Here is a 17,095-nt window from a genome sequence, read left to right as displayed (position 1 = left end):
ATATAGTATACATTTTACAGTAACGTTAGCTCATTGTAGTTTTTGATCAACCTGATCTCACGAATTTCCGTGGCATTGTCAAGGATCTCCGAATTTTTCCGTGGCATTGTCACGGATCTGCAAACTTTTCCGTGGCCGTACCACAGACTTTCTTTTCCGTGTCATTGTCACGGATTGGTTACTCAACTGTTTTTCCTGTTTTCTTACCATTGTCGCTTCGGTTTAGGGTTAGATTTGCATAAAATTAATTTTTTGCACAAACCCAACTCCCCCCTAAAGCCAGGTGACAATGGTTTAAAATTAAGAAAATATAAAATAATAAATCAGAAAAAATAGTATAAACCAATACTTAAAGTGACCTAAGTGAAAAGTGATCCTAACGCAAACACCCAATCTAACCCTAAACCGAAGCGACAATGAAACTAGAAAAAAAGCAGTTGTGTAACTAATCTGTGACAATGACACGGAAAAGAAAGTCTGTGGTACGGCCATGGAAAAATACACAAAATATTCTGTGACTATACCATGGTACTTAGTTTTTTGATACGCTTTAGCTATGATTTGAACTAAGGTAATCTACTTGTTATTTATTTAGCTTGTTATCAGAAATAAACTACTCTAAAAGAACTCTATTGTTATTGATTATTTGGAGTTTACCGGAAGTTACGTTTCTTTTCACGAAAGCCATTTGTTTATGTTGTTACTGCTGAAACCGTCTATAAATATATACAATAACAATTTTATTTATATCATTTTTTACATTTTTGGTTATTTACGTCAAATTATACATTATTTAAATATGTATATAGCCTGTGTAATATAAAGAATAAATCAACAATTAATGATGCAATATTAAAAAAATATTAAAGATGTTTTCACAATTAATAAAAAATAATTCACTTATTTGAGTAGTTTTGCTATACATTTTACTGTAAAGTGTGACCAAAACAAAAATGTAAGTCATACATTATTGTCAGTTAGAAATGTAGTTCAGATTTTAAAGTTAACATCAAATTTATGCTCGACACAAACGGAGTAATGCGCGCTGCCGAGAAGAAAGTTTCGCATTCAGCGTATCTCGTGCGCGCGCGCTCTTCAGACACGAGGGAAACCGCACTGGATTTCCATCTTAAGATTACACACGAGCTTCACGGTCTTCATGTCTTCACTCATGTTGACTTATCCTCACCCTGAACTTCTGTCTTTAGTACATACACTAGTGACTAGCCTACACTGACCTGAAGTGTCGTTTATCATAATTTCAGCTCTATAAAGAGCGCACGAAGACAACGAGTTTATCAATTTCAGGAATTTGGCAATAAAATCCCCCAATAGCACTGAGAGAAGGGTTCGTGCACCCAATAAGCATTCAAGAACGCGTTGTTCTGCGCTGTTTACCCTCAATGCACTGATGAAAGAAAGCAAAGATCGATGTTGAGGAGCACGAGGTCGTGGGGTGTGTGACAGCTGGGCGGAGAGACTGAAACTCCGGAGGCAGCACGCGCACTGGGGTGAGTAGAGGAGGGCAGATGTTCGGGTGAGTCGGTGCTCAGTGCTGTGTTTTTACCGAAGGAAGAGAGAGCGAGAGCCGGCGGTTCCGTTGCAGCGTGAAATTTTTGGACGAAAGGATGCAGCGTAACCGGAGCTTCCCCGAGATGCACGCGCGCTGCGCGAGCTGCCTCCTACTGTGGCTGATGAGCGCGTGCTGGACGGCGGCGGAGGTGCGGGGGTCCCAGTCAGAGATCCCCTTATCAGTGTGAGTAGAAAATCATGCAAAATACATGCAAATGATGCATTGGTAATTGCATTTGATTCACCTGACTGTATAAAGAGAAGTCTCCTTTATGATGGCTTTAGGAACATGTTAAAGATAAAGAATGTAAAAGCTTACTGTACAATGCATGCACATTTTATTATAGAGAAGCCATAATTATTGCATTTAATCCTATATGTTTATATATAAAGAGACACAAAAATAGGTTAAAGCAATTTTGTTTTAGTTGAATTTGAGATAATGAGAAATATTAGTTTTTTAATGTATGCAAGTTTTATTATGTATATACATTTATGGAACATATAGAAAAGCCTTATGCATGCACACTTAAGTTGCTATATCCTTTATAAGGGATTTAATGGCATTTTAAGGGTCTAGTTTTTACTATAGTGGGGAAAATATATAAAGGCTTTATAAAACATTTATTACAGTAACTTAACCTAAAGGACCATCACATAGATATTGCACATTTAAATTAATGATTCAAGGTTTTCTCTGTGTTCATAGTCAACTTTTATTTGAATGTTAACATATCATTATAATATGCTTTAAATCTTGCAATATGTTGTAATTTGTGTGATTAAAATGGTTCTTCGTCTAACAGGGTTAAACTCTGGGCTTCAGCGTTTGGTGGTGAAATAAAATCAATAGCATCAAAATACTCTGGATCTCAGCTCTTGCAGAAGGTATTTCCCCGCACCTCTCTCTCTCTTTCTCTCTCCCTCACACAGACACACACACACACACATATCTGCCTGGCTCATGCAACTACAGATGGATTGCTGTACGACATTCAGGTGTATACTAAGAGACCGCTGTGAGTGTGCATGAGGGGTGTGTTTTTTGGTAAGGCTCATTACACATAGTTTCTCTGTATTTTTCACCTTTCCACGTCTTAACACCTGGATAGATGGAAGAGACAAACTGAAGAATTGAACCTGTTTCTTATGGTGCAGTAACACACTTTGGCCACACGGTGGCAGTTGATATTAAGAACTGAGTAATTCAAATTTAGTTTATTGAGAATTTGTATTCATGATGTTTCTGGAATCAAAGGCATCAAATGTTTGGATACATTTTGAATTAAATTATTAAATAAACTGTGATATTATTTGAACATATAGACATTGGAAACATAGATAAAACTGGTATTATTTATTTATTAGATATGAATCTCTAGTTATGTGTTTATTATGTGTGTTAGCTATTGATGTGAATTTATATTTTTGCTCATATTTGTCTTTTTAACACATAAACTATCCACAGTGGATCACACAGACAAAGAGAGAGAGAAAGAGAGAGAGAATCAGACAGGCACACAAATAGTAATATTGTAATATTAAAGTTCATATCTATTCATTGCTGGTGTGACTCGACAGCTGATGTTTGCAGATAAAGGTCTCTACGCTGGTTAAACAGTATAGCGTGTTGTAGCTACAGTACAGTATTACGTCTGTTTGAATGCAGTGGCATTATACACAGAACACACTTCATTTCCTCTCAGTTTCTACTGAAGGCAAACCAATGATAAATGTTTTGAGATAACCCTCCCTCTGTCTCTCTCTCTCTCTGAAGTATTAATACGTCTCTCAGTGTTGGTGTGAGATAAGACCACAGCTCTTACCATCAGCGCATTTATATTATCGTTGTAATTACCTTCTTACAGAATGCGTATACGTGACTTTGAACTAGCTTTGGTCTGTTTATTAAACGGAGGAAATGAATGAAACTGTAGAGTATTTACTTTTCATATATGAGATTTGTGGTATCAAGGTATAAAGATAAAAGTTCATTTTTCTGAATAGAGTTTGTTTGCATTTTTGTATGTGGGAAGAAATGAGACAGCAATAGATAAAGGTTATACAATTAATTATTTGCCTTCACATATGCACATTTTTTAACTAAAATATAGATTTGGGGTTTGTATTTTGCTACTACACCCTACTGCACTGTATACGATTTTGTATATGTAAAGTATTTTGTATATGTGACTAATGCAATGACATTCGTAGTGTCATGCCTGTTATGAACCTATATAAAAGTCATTACCGTGTTAAATTCAACCATTGTTGTAAACATTTTTATAATAAAATTATAATATTTGAAATATTGTAGTTTGACATATAGTATGGAAAAGAGAATGGAAAGATCTGGATAAAAAATTCTTTCCTATATCCATCCTTGTGTTAGGAAAAAACTTGAGAGTGAATTTTTAAATGTAGTCACACACTGAAAAAAAATGATTCATTCAATTTTCGCAATTTTTTTAAGGTAAGTCGTCGCCATCAATTTATTTAAGCTATAAATAAACAAAAGTTTTTTGTTTGTTTTGATTTTCTATTTTTTGTTTAAATGTAGCTTAAATAAATTGATTGCGACCACTTACCTTAAAAAATTGAGTAAATTTAATGAATAATTCAGGGGCTGTCCTGTCTCACGAAATTTCGTGATATAGTCAAGCAAATGTTTGATTCTTTTTTCGTGATATTGTCACGAATTTTCGCGTTTTTTTCGTGACCGTATCACAAATTTCTGTTTACGTGTCATTGTCACGTATTGGTTACTCAACTGGTTTTTCCTATTTTCAAACCATTGTTGCTTCGGTTTAGGGTTAGATTTGGTGTTTGCGTTAGGATTTCACTTTAAGTACAATATTAGTTTATACAATATTTTCAGATTTTTAAAAATATTTTCTGATTTTTAAACCATTGTTGCCTGGCATTAGGGTTAGAGTTGGGTTTGGGTAAAGATTTTATGTAAATCTAACCCTAAACCGAAGCGACAAAGGTAAGAAAATAGGACAAAACAGTTGAGTAACCAATACGTGAAAATGACACGTAAACAGAAATTCGTGATACGGTTACGAAAATATCATGAAAAAAAGAATCAAAAATTTACGTGACTATAGCACGAAATCAAGATCTGCATATATGTTTCCAGATCAGTTCTAAAGTTCCTAAATATCATTAATGAACAACTTATCCTCAACAACCTACACTCTTAAAAATAAAGGTGCTTGATGATGTCATAGTAGAACCATTTTTTGCTGAATGTTTCCATAGAACCAAGAACCTTCAACATCTGAAGAACTTTTCTGTTTCACAAAACGTTCTTTAAATTATACAAAAACTGACCAAAAATGGTTCTTCTATGACATCGCTATACATGTTAAGCACCTTTATTTTTAAGAGTGTCCATATAACACTCAAACATTATACAGTACACGTTCACATCATAATATTTCCAAGCCAGTTGTGTTCTCTCTTCATTGCCATTCCTGCGTATGTTTGCACTTTTTCCCATCATCCTGCTCAGTGGGCGTGACCGATGGGTGGGGCACAGTGCCAGTACAGTGTCTTTCAGAAGAGCTGGCAGCAGAAAGGGAGGGATGAGGCAGCAGGCCGGTTCATTAAGGATGATCATTAAGGACGATCATTAAGCTTGTTATGCAAAATTACCTGATTTTTACACAAAGAGTGAAAAAACAGGCATGCAAATGTCACCCTTTGTTGCTTTCAGTCGCGCTCCTTCCCTGAAACGTACGCAGCGTGCCAGCGACATAACAGATTGTACGACATTACCATTAAGCATCTTTACAGTGAATCGTTTCGCTGCATCTTGAGAAAGTTACGGCCTTGTCAGGGTTTACATGAATTGTCCTAAGGCTGTGTAGAAACAGGCAGGAGTCTGGCATACACTCCCCGGGACTTTTACTGTTACTGTGTTTTGTACGATTGAAACGATCACTATTGATGAATTCAGCATTAACGGCTATGATTATGGCTTTTTGGTGCTGGGGAGGTTGCCGGGTAAGGGGTGGGGAGACAGGACAGGCGTGAAATGAACTGTTCCGCCTCAATAGCTCTCCATAGTCTCTCTCTTAAAGGGGTAATTTGCGGTGCTGAGATCTGTGTGTGTGTGTGTTGCAGGGTGTTAAAAACATGTTTTGGGGTCCAACATGTGTGAGACTGTGTTTTCATTAAATTTTATGTCTTGTCGTCTTGAAAAGCTGAGATGTGCATGTATATCTGTTTGACTAAACCTAACCTGTTTTATCCAAATATAGCTTTTTTAAGTGATTGTGTGTGAACTCTGTGTCTGTGGAAAAAGTTAAAGACGACACGTCTATTTGTTTTATACGCTTGAAACTTTTGTTATTAGAGAGTTCTTTTGTGCATTGCAAGCCTGCAGGGTTTGATAACCTGCGTTTGTATAGTCTAATAACACAATGGCCATTGAGTGTTATTGCTTCAGGTGTAGCTTATACTGCAGACTCAGCGTTGTCTAAAGTGTAGTTCATTATCCTGACGCGCCCAGGCTTGACAACTTATTATCTCCCTCCTCAATTCTGACTCCATTTCAATTACCCTCCAACAATGCATAGCCCTTTCAACGAGCCACTCCCCGCTTCCTCAAACCGGCCCACCCACAATGCTTTTCTTCGTCCAATAACAGACGTTGCAGCATCGTATCCACCAATTACAGGGACGAGACTGAACTCATTATCAAAAGGGGATTTGTCTTGTCAGCCAATCAGAGGAGGATGTCAGAGAGGAAAGCTTATCTTGAGACTTGTGGCACTAACTCGACAGCTGTATTAACAATTAGACAATGCAAACCGCAGGCCATCGAGATTCATGGAGGCCCTTTTCTTCTGCACCCCCGTCTCTACACATTGTGCTTCTCTATTGCCTCACACCACTGCTCCTTTCAGAGCCGCATACGTGTCCATCACCTCAAACTGATCTTAAACAAATGATCTTGTCATACTGGCTATTGATCTTTTAAACCCATGTCTGTTTGCAGTGTCCATTAGAAAATAAAGATCATTATGGGTTAACTTCCTTTATCTATGTCTTTTAGAAATCATTAGCATTTGGTTAAAGATCTATGTATTGATTAGATTGAGGATCATTTTGAAATTTGATACAAATGACACTGTGACTTTTTGTGTTTTTTATTTTTAAGATATTTGGATTGGATAAAAGACCACATGTATATAGTATTTATTATAGTAAATTGTAGTCAAATTTTTAAATGCTATAGTGTGTTCTTTACTGATATGTTTATATTATTTACTAGTTTACTAGTAAATATAATATAGTATTGCACAATATTTTCATTTTCATGTATTCCCTTTTATAGGATTGTGTGCCTAAACTTACAAACACACACAAATATAGGATTGTCTGCCTTATAAAATAAACACACAGCATAAATAAAAAAATATAGATTAATTTAGACTACAGACAGCGTTCATTTATCTGAATAAGCTCACCAATCCGTATTTAACTTCATGCGCAATTTAAAAACCACTGCATTTACACTATAACGTTTATTTATCTATTTTTTTAGATATGTGTAATATTTCCAAAGGTGCTTCTTTGCATTTAACAACACAATACTTTTATTTTATATTTTATTTATTGCTGTTAATCCAGGCAACACATTTATAGGCTAATTGGTATGCATTTTGTTTATAAAGCTATATTGTAGGCTATTTCTCTTATTTCTCTTAATAAAACATACTTTTAATTTTACTGTTTTAATGCTTTTGGTTCGGTATAAAGCTTGTTGTATAACCACACTTTTTGTTTCTCTTTAGAAATACAAGGAGTATGAGAAATCGGTGCGAATAGAGGACATCGATGGCGCAAAACTGGTGAAAAATATGGCTCAGAATATGGAAGAAATGTTTCGGAAGAAAGCCGAGGCCACACGAGTGAGTCCACATTTATTTTAGGCATTTCTAATTTTGAGAAAAACTTACGAATACGAATTATGCATGGATCTAGTAAATTAGTTGCACATGTTTAATCGAAAAAAATAATATAGAACCATATTAAACATAAAACTTAACTTTATTTAATAATAATCTATATTGTCACATGCATGTGTGCATTATTTAAAATTTAAAATGTTTAATTCAGCGTCTCCATACAGTATTTTGCCTTGGGTGCAAGCGCAACGACAGACCGTCGTATAAAACGCATCTTGATTAAAGCTTCTTCCTTCTATGTAGAAAACCATATAAATTTTCCCGTTACAACACACCGTGTCGTGTTTTTTTTTTTTTTTTGAGAGAGAGAGAGAGAGAGAGAGAGAGAGAGAGAGAGAGAGAGAGAGAGAGAGAGAGAGAGAGAGAGAGAGAGAGAGCGCCTTTCATTGTCCATGTGTGGAGTGTGTCGGAGAGATAGTGTTATCTAACTCCTGCAGATACATACTGCCATTCTCATTTTAACTTTATGATGCAATGGAGTCGGTTTGAATTACACCTCATGCATTTGTAGTTTACCACACACTGATTTTATAAAATAGATGCACGAATATTTATGCGAAATAAACGTGCACATTTATCGGATTTGAAGGCATGGTGTATTTTTTTTACAAGAGAAAGTGTATTGTTGCAAAATTTCTATTTATTTATTTTTAAAATATTCTTTAAATGCAATGCGTAATTTTATAGGCTATATTTGGTTTTTAGTTTTTCTAAATTGCGAATTATATACAAAGGCTTTGGGGGATTATTTTTCGTTTAAAAGAATCTGTTAATAATGTGCAACATATTTCTTTAAAACGATGTGTGTGATAATATGTAATTATTATTAAAATAATAAATAATAATATAGGCTAGCGCCTACGTGTGAATTTATTCCAATAGCTTGCATTAGCCTGTTTAAAAGGTCTTGTAACAATTTCAGTTTTCTGTAAAAGGTTTTTTTCTAAAATAGGCTACCATCGTTTCATTTTTTCATCAAGCAGCTAGGTTTTATATTTCTAGAGGGTGTTTGTGAAGTTGGCACAAAGCCTTGTTGTTGTTTATGTTGCTATAATTTCCTCAAAACGCGACAGATATTAATTATTTTTCCTAAAGCGCTTTGTGGATTGGAAGCAATTATACCGCCGTGTAGCCAAGAATGCAAGCCAGCACTTTTCAATGACGACAAGAAAATACACTGTCCTTTTGCGTGTCACTATCACGCGCACACATGCGCGCGCGCAACATTATGTGCCCCCACGTGTATATAATAACATAACCTGTAGTAGGTGAATTAATAACTTTAATATAGTATAACATAATTTCTTTACAAACACAGTATGCTTCAGTGTGTGTGTGCGAGCTATAATATTAATCTATTAGTCCATGCAGAGTTATTTTAAATGTAAGCAGAGGCAAAATGATGTACAGTAAGCATTTTAAAATGTAATTTTGTATACTATATATGTTAATGAAATGTATGAAAATGTATAGTTATTTTACTTAGAGAGGATAATATACAAATGTCTAAAATCTGAGGTTATAAGCCATCAGGAACATACAGTATCTGCATGTAGCTGTCAATCATCTCTGCTGAGTTTCTCACTGTCATGTCAATCATGTTTAGAGGCTTGTAGAAGCTGCAGAGGAGGCTCATCTACAGCATGAGGAGAACCCAGACTTACAGGTAAGAGATGTATTTATATTCTGTTAGTATTTACAGTACAATTTAAAGAAAGATTTCAGGACCATGGACAGATCTCTTTCAAAATCTCCTTAAGGGCCCTAACTCAATGCAATGCAATAACAATAACATAAAAATAATCAAATGTAATTTTAATAACAGAGTAAAAGCAGAGTAAAAGTATATATAGTATATATATATTTTTTATGTGTTTGAAAGAAGCCCCCCCCCCCCTTCCGGCTTTAACACTCCGACTAAGATAAATGGCCCCACGTTGGCCGTCGGCGCTGTTCAGGGACAAATGGAAAATTCACTGAAGCAAAATACGTTAAAAATAATGGTATCCCCCTTCAGAAATGACTCTCATATGCATTGGATAACATTTACAACCATTTATAAACCATCCATGTAACTAATTATAATGAAAGAGTCAGTTTGCACCCACTATATTTCTTCATGTAGTTTTTATACATCAACAAATCACTAGCAATATTGAATGTCAAAAAGTGACTTAACAGTACATTAAACCCAAAAATGTTTCATTTTTGTTGTAAAAATGGATTACTGTTCCATTTTTATTTTTGTTTATTAATAATCTATACATAAAAATATATAGACCTGCACATGCTTTTGCACTTCTATTTTATTTTTAATTTAGTAAAATAATATTTGTGTCAACTTTTCTACTGACATCTTTAAGATATGAAGACATACAAATACAATTTTGTGTATAAAAAATTTAAAGTAACGAAAATATGAATAGAAAAAAAAGGATGTGACGTTGACTGGGTATATGAAGAACGTTCAGCACCTTTTAGTAAATGCTCCAGCAGACGTTGTTATAAACGTTTGGATAAAATGCTCTGAATGAGCGGTTCTGACTCACAACACATTAAGACCAGGGGTCCACCGCGCGTTCAGCGCCTGCTCCTGTTGTTTGTTGATAACCCTCAAACGCTTGTCGCAGTGCTGTCAGAAATGCTGAGTGTGGAGCGTTTTTCTTCGTCCTCGCTTCGCTCCTTTCCACTACACCCCCCTCCCACTTCCCCAAGGGTGTATCACGGGATCGCCCAGCCGTGGTATGAGCTGTCATTGCTGGGCTTTGTAGTGATGCCCCCCTCCCCATCCACCCAATACGAGCGTTTTCCCCAGCAGTCCAATGTACACACACAGTTTAACGGTAAACACTAGGTGTTACTGTACATTCAGCTTACAGATAGATCGCCCATTTTTACGAAATGACCCCTGGTTCAGTACAGTGAGCGGTCGTTTATTCCCGCAATGCCTCTGGACATAAACCAAATGTTTTTTCACAAGTTATCCTTTATAGATCAAACACAGAGGTTGGTGCCAGCACACAGTGTATTAGTTATAAAACATGTGCGTGTGTATCCGTGCAACATTTTTAACAGTTTTGATGGTTAGAGTGCTTATGAATCTTATAAAGTTTCAGAAGAAATCTTAACAATGTCCCGAGATTTGGAAACACACCAAAGTCTTGTGCTTTCTCCGTACAGTATGAGTATTTCAACGCAGTGCTAATAAATGAGGTGGATGAAGATGGGAACAGCGTGGAGCTCGGAGGAGAGTTTCTCCTGGAGCCAGACGATCATTTTAATAATCTGTCTGTCAACCTCAGCCTCAGCGTGGTGCAGGTGCCAACCAACATGTACAATAAAGGTGATACATCCTTTAACCTGGGCATATGGGATATGGGGTATGATTCTGCTTGGTGATTATAATGCCTGTAGAGAAATCTGTTAGCATTGCCATTCATCCCAATGGCAGCGGTTTGGAAACACGGAACCTGGATGCTGCCATCTTGGCACATGGGTGATCCTTTCTGGGCACACGGATTATCTGTGTGTGTCATGTGACTGATCTCTCTTGAAGGCCTGACATGCTATCCAAAATAAAAAGCTTTTGGGTAAACAAACTCATTTTGTAACAAAACGTCCATTTTAAAGGGGGCATTTTACACAACTTTTGTAGGATGTGAAATAAATCTTTGATGTCCCCAAAAAGGTATGTAAAGTTTTAGCTCAAAATACCCCACAGATTATTTATTATAGCATGTTAAAAAACTTTGTGGGTGTGAGCAAAAATGTGCCGCTTTTGGGAGCTTTTTGTCCATTTGAATGCAAATGAGCTGATCTCTGCACTAAATGGCAGTGTCGTGGTTGGATAGTGCAGATTAAGGGGGGTATTATCCCCTTCTGACATCACAAAGGGAGCCAAATTTCAATGACCTATTTTTTCACATGTTCGCAGAAAATGATTTACCAAACTAAGTTACTGGGTTGATATTTTTCACATTTTCTAGGTTGATAGAAGCACTGGGGACCCAATTATAGCACTTAAACATGGAAAAGTCCGATTTTAATGATATGTGCCCTTTAAGTTGCATCCACAAATAAACAAAAATAAACAAAAATATGTTATTGAGCAATCAATGTTCAAAACGGTCTCCATAGCTTACCACGATTCACTATATAAACTTGATCTGTCAGGTTAGATTTTGCAGTAAATGTCCGTATTTTTTTGTATATTTTTTGTAGAACATCTCTTTATTGAGATTTTACACAATATTTAGAACAGAAAAACCCCAAAACCTCTTACCCCAGGCAGGATTTAAAAATAATAAAAATAAAATAAGTAATAAATAAACGCTGCGGGGACATGGAGCAAAAACGAAATAAAGTTTAGTTTCGCGCGCGCACGTGAAACTACAGCGTGCACACGTGAAACTATTGCGTATCGCTCACGCCAAACCTTCATGTGCAGAATTTTTTAAAGTTTAGTTTCGCGTGCGCACGTGAAACTTAACTTTATTTTTTTTTACTCCAATGTCACCTTAGGGGCTCGGTAAAATACAAATCAATAATTAAATTAAATAAAAAATAAATAAAACACATCTTACATTCTATAATTTCACACATCCAAAGCTTTTTCAATATCTCCATTTTTTTACAAAATTTAGGAACATCCTCCAGATATAAAAAATTTCAGAAGGTTTCTTTCTTATTACATATGTAAGCTTTTCAAGAGCCAAACATGTTATTAAGTTTTTTAGCCATAGTATAAGCGAAGGGCAAATGTCTGTTTTTTAAATTTAAAGGTGTAAGGTAACCTGAAATTTCCTGTTTCAAACAGAGATGGCGATAAAGAGGCAAAAGTTACCAACTGCAGCTTTAACCAGCCAAACCCTCACTTTCTGGTTTTGTGTGTCATTTTTAATGACTAAAAGACAAAGACAAGTGAGGCCATTTGTGCGAATTAACCAAGAAATTTGATTATAAAGATTTATATTTAAATGAGACACAAATTCCCGATAGAAAGTGATTTGCTGTACGAAAGGTACAGAGAGAGAAGTTGATGTGTCACCATCAGTGGTAATAGCCGACCACCTCCGGTCATTCTGAAGTTACTGATCCAAGAACAGACTCCTCAGTGTCAGTGCAGCTCTATGGGTCAATAACTACCTGGGGACACCACAGTGAACAAAGCCAAGGGCTCAATGCCCCGGTGAAGAGCGCCGTGAGTAATCACTCTTAAAGCAGTTGTACTCTGAGATATAGAGAAGCTCATGGACGCTGGATGCACATCGTCCCTTGTGCGAGCCCATAATGGCCTTTCAATGACATCACTTGGTGAGATAGAAGGACAAAGGGGAGAGGTTTTTATGGAGTCAGGTTGAATTACTGTAGTACTGTAGAGTTAAAGGTGCAGTGTGTAAATTTTAGCGGCATCTAGTGGTGAGGTTCCGAATTGCAACCAACGGCTCAGTCCACAGCTCACCCCTCGCTTTTGAAACACATAGAGAAGCTACGGTAGCCGCCACCAGACAAACGTGTCATCGTCGGAGAGAACTAAGTAAAAAAAATTTCCGTTAAGGGCTTCTGTAGAAAATGGCGGCACAAAATGGCGACTTCCATGTAAGGGGACCCTCTGTGTATGTAGATCAAAACGTCTCGTTCTAAGTTAATAAACACGGTTCATTATGAAAGGTCTTTATACACCCCTGATAATATAGTTTTGTATATTATTTTGCATTTCTGTCAAGAGATCTTTCTAAAAAATTACACACTGCACCTTTAAACGTCAAATTAAAACTGTTCTGGTGATGATTGCTAATTATGCTTTAAATAAATATTTCTTTTTCTCTTTCTATTGAATTCTTTTAGACCCTGACATTGTTAATGGTGTTTATTGGTCTGAAGCGTTAAACAAAGTTTTCGTGGATAACTACAAAAGAGACCCATCCCTTATTTGGCAGTACTTTGGAAGCGCTAAAGGTTTCTTCAGACAATACCCAGGTGCGTAAAGTGTACACCATGTCAGAACCGAAATTGATGAGGATCAAACTGGCTGATTTTGCTAATGTTTTAATTTTACAGACCACCAGAGAGGACATAAAGGAAATTCATTCCATTAATCAAAGCCTCTGCTGGAGTTCTGTAACTCGAGCACATTTACATTGTGTAATATTATGCTGAATTTACATAGATGAGCTATTTGTGCTAAACAGATGGCGGAGAACACGACTGCAGAGATTCAATTTCTAACTAAAGAGTCTGCACAAAATACAACATTAAAATCTTGATGTAGATTTATTTATGTAACAGCAGTTTTTGGTTAAGTAATTGTTACTTAGTGTTATTAATTATGAGAAATCCATTTCCCATCTTCGAAAATGATTAATTAAATTTCTGTTTTAATGACAGTGATGGTTAATACCAGATAACAGATTTACTTACATACCCTTAACCATAAATATTGTTTTTAACAATTTATTCAAATTAATAGAAAAATATTTGTCAATCGATGAAATTCATTCATATTAAATATGTGACCCTCGAGTTTAATGTAAAAATCTTTATATTTGTGTGTTCGAAGGTGTAAAGTGGCATCCAGATGAAAATGGTGTCATTTCATTCGACTGCAGAAATCGAAAGTGGTACGATCCATTTACAGCACTTTTGAATGTAGTTTTCTTAACTCATTCACCGCCATTGACGAGTTATCTCGTCATTTATGAGTTCATATTTAACTAATAAATATGCCTTTCTGGACGAATTTCAAAGTGAAAGTGTAATACCGCCAAACCGAATTTATCAAAAACGGAAGTTAAAAAGATTTAATGATTTATTTATAATGATCTCTAACATAAATTCCTTTACAAAAACGCAATTTTTTAAGCTTTTTGCTCAAAATGTTGTATTTTTTAAGAGAAATATCCATATTTCAGTGGTTAAATTAAGTAGAAAAAGTAAATATATAATGAAACGTTTTTTTCCCCATTTTGTTTGTTTGTTTGTTTGTTTGTTTATTGTTTGTTTAAAAGCAGAGGGTGTGTTCTTTAATTTGATATCATTTGTATGTTTATATATTTATAGAAAATAATTTTTCCTGCAAGGAATTTTGTGAAAATTTTGTTAAAATCACAAAAATGCAGGTGGGCAACTTTTCTCAAAAAGGCTGGCGGTGAATGATTTAATTTCATTGATCATTTCGTTATGTGTCCATTTGCCAAAAATCATGGGTATTATTGGAAGATTGAAGCTCCAGATCCAAAAGTTCATCCATCCAGATGTTTGTTATCTCAGGTATATCCAAGCAGCCACGTCTCCTAAAGATGTTGTGATTCTGGTGGATGTCAGTGGAAGTATGAAGGGTCTAAGACTCACTATAGCTCGACAGACTGTCGCATCCATACTGGACACACTCGGGGATGACGACTACTTCAATATTATTGCGGTGAGCTGATTTGAAAGAAAGATGTTTGCTAGATATAATGTAAGAAAAAATGGTCAAAAAGGATCCCTAGCTGTCACTGGTTGTGTGGTACCCTTAAAAAAGTCCTAATATGTATACCCTTTAGGTCCAGATAGGTATACATCTGTATATAAATTGGAGTATGTAACTTTGAGGTACTATTATGCACTCTTTGCTACCAATATGTACTTCTAACGGTGCTTTTTTTATTGCAAGGCATGTTTTACTTTGGCTCGGTTCTTCCACTGCAGTTTAGTACCACTTTAAAGTGGGTGGGATTATAGACTTATCGTTATAGTTACGCCACCTCTACTGCCATGACATCATTGTAAACATGATACAAACAAATTCACAACACAACAGAGCACATTGATGGAATGGAGTTCTTGATTTTCCGCATGTGGATGTTTTCCACCCCTAAAAAGGCAATAAAGCACAAATGATGACATCACTTGCTAAACGGCGTACGAGGGTGAGATAAGCTTGCGTTTGGCAATGACGCTGGTAGTCACCAATCAGTGATCTGCCAACATGATCTCACCATAAGTCGTGTTATAGTCACAAAAAATTGACCATGGCACGAAATTCAGCTTTTTTCATGTCTTGAGCACGAATGTCTTTTTCGTGTCAATCAGCACAAAAGTCTATAAATAGTTTTTAGTGTCCGTGGCACGACTTTCTTTTTCGTGTCATTTTATGTATTGTTTTCTAATTTTTTCTGTTTTTAAATCATTGTTGCTTGGGGTTGGGGTTAGATTTGGGGTTTGGGTTAGGATGTACGCTATCCAGTGATTGCTGAAAATATCAATTAGGTTAGTTGTATGGCTGGACAGAAAAGTGCACTTAGTACTCTAATTATAAAGACATATAAATACTAAGTAACTTTCAAATACGAAGTAAAATCATTCACTGGCTTCCCTGTTGACTCGATGAGGTACGAGTAAATGTCCGGGACACCTCTGGCCAATGGGGAGCGTTGTTACACAAATTTGACTCTTTGAGAATGAAAGGGACATGTTTTTATATTCACCAAATTAAATGTGTTAATTTATCTTTCGCGCTCTATGGCAGGCAGGGTGGACAGATAAATTACTCGACATGTTTAATCTGAGTGATTTCTTAAAGGAATATTCAATTTTCTTAAAAGAAAAATCCAGATAATTTACTCACCACCATGTCATCCAAAATGTTGATGTCTTTCTTTGTTCAGTTGAGAAGAAATTATGTTTTTTAGGTAAACATTGCAGGATTTTTCTCATTTTAATGGACTTTAATAGAGCCCAACATTTAATACTTAACTCAACACGTAACAGTTTTTTTCAACTGAGTTTCAAATGACTCTAAACGATCCCAAACGAGGCACAAGGGTCCCATCCAGCGAAACGACCGTCATTTTTGACATGAAAAATAAAAAATATCCACCCCTAAACCACAACTTCTCGTCTAGATCCAGTCGTGATGCGTCAGCGTGACCCCACGCAATACGTCATGACGTCAAGAGGTCACAGAAGACGAACGCGAAACTCCGCCCCAGTGTTTACAAGTGTGTTGAAAAAGGAGCGTTCCTGCGTTGTTGTATGTGGAATGATACTAATTAATGTCTTTGTGTCAGTTTATTGTTTACAATGGTCCGCAAATTTGCGTTTTATATATGTAACACGTGACCTCCCTACGTCACTACGCATTTACGTTAGGTTGCGCTGGACAGGACCTAGACGAAAAGTTGTAGTTTAAAAGAGCATATTTTTTATTTTTCTTGTCAAAAATGACAATCGTTTCGCTAGATAAGACCCTTATGCCTCGTTTGGGATCGTTTATAGACCTTTGAAACTCCGTTGAAAAAACCTGTTAAGTGTTGAGTTAAGTATTAAATGTTAAAAGTCCATTAAAATGAGAAAAATCCTGCAATGTTTTCCTCAAAAAACATAATTTCTTCTCGACTGAACAAAGAAAGACATCAACATTTTGGAAGACATGGTGGTGAGTAAATTATCTGGATTTTTCTTTTAAGAAAATGGAATATTCCTATAAGTTATTTACGCCTGCCGGGTGTGTACGAACGTTGCTTTTTACCGCTATTTTATATGGAAGTCAATGAGAAGTC

General features: G+C 36.0%; 1 protein-coding gene across 5 annotated transcripts in view; it reads left to right on the top strand.

Moving 5' to 3' along the window:
* The first annotated feature begins 1,017 nt into the window (after nucleotides 1-1,017).
* Nucleotides 1,018-17,095, top strand: part of cacna2d3 (calcium channel, voltage dependent, alpha2/delta subunit 3) — a 103,788-nt gene continuing 87,710 nt past the window's right edge. For 3 of the 5 annotated variants that reach the window (XM_073876247.1, XM_073876246.1, XM_073876243.1), the window contains exons 1-8: nucleotides 1,022-1,756; nucleotides 2,379-2,460; nucleotides 7,380-7,496; nucleotides 9,160-9,219; nucleotides 10,734-10,896; nucleotides 13,401-13,532; nucleotides 14,113-14,173; nucleotides 14,823-14,973. In XM_073876247.1, the coding sequence (XP_073732348.1) occupies nucleotides 1,629-1,756; nucleotides 2,379-2,460; nucleotides 7,380-7,496; nucleotides 9,160-9,219; nucleotides 10,734-10,896; nucleotides 13,401-13,532; nucleotides 14,113-14,173; nucleotides 14,823-14,973 (894 nt within the window). In that variant the 5' untranslated portion in view covers nucleotides 1,022-1,628. Of the gene's footprint in view, nucleotides 1,757-2,378; nucleotides 2,461-7,379; nucleotides 7,497-9,159; nucleotides 9,220-10,733; nucleotides 10,897-13,400; nucleotides 13,533-14,112; nucleotides 14,174-14,822; nucleotides 14,974-17,095 lie in introns of all 5 variants that reach the window. The other 2 variants (XM_073876244.1, XM_073876245.1) reach the window with 2 other exon arrangements.

Source organism: Misgurnus anguillicaudatus, chromosome 14 (assembly GCF_027580225.2).
Source record: "Misgurnus anguillicaudatus chromosome 14, ASM2758022v2, whole genome shotgun sequence".
Classification (NCBI taxonomy): Eukaryota; Metazoa; Chordata; class Actinopteri; order Cypriniformes; family Cobitidae; genus Misgurnus; species Misgurnus anguillicaudatus.
This window is presented reverse-complemented; position numbering and strand designations above follow the sequence as displayed.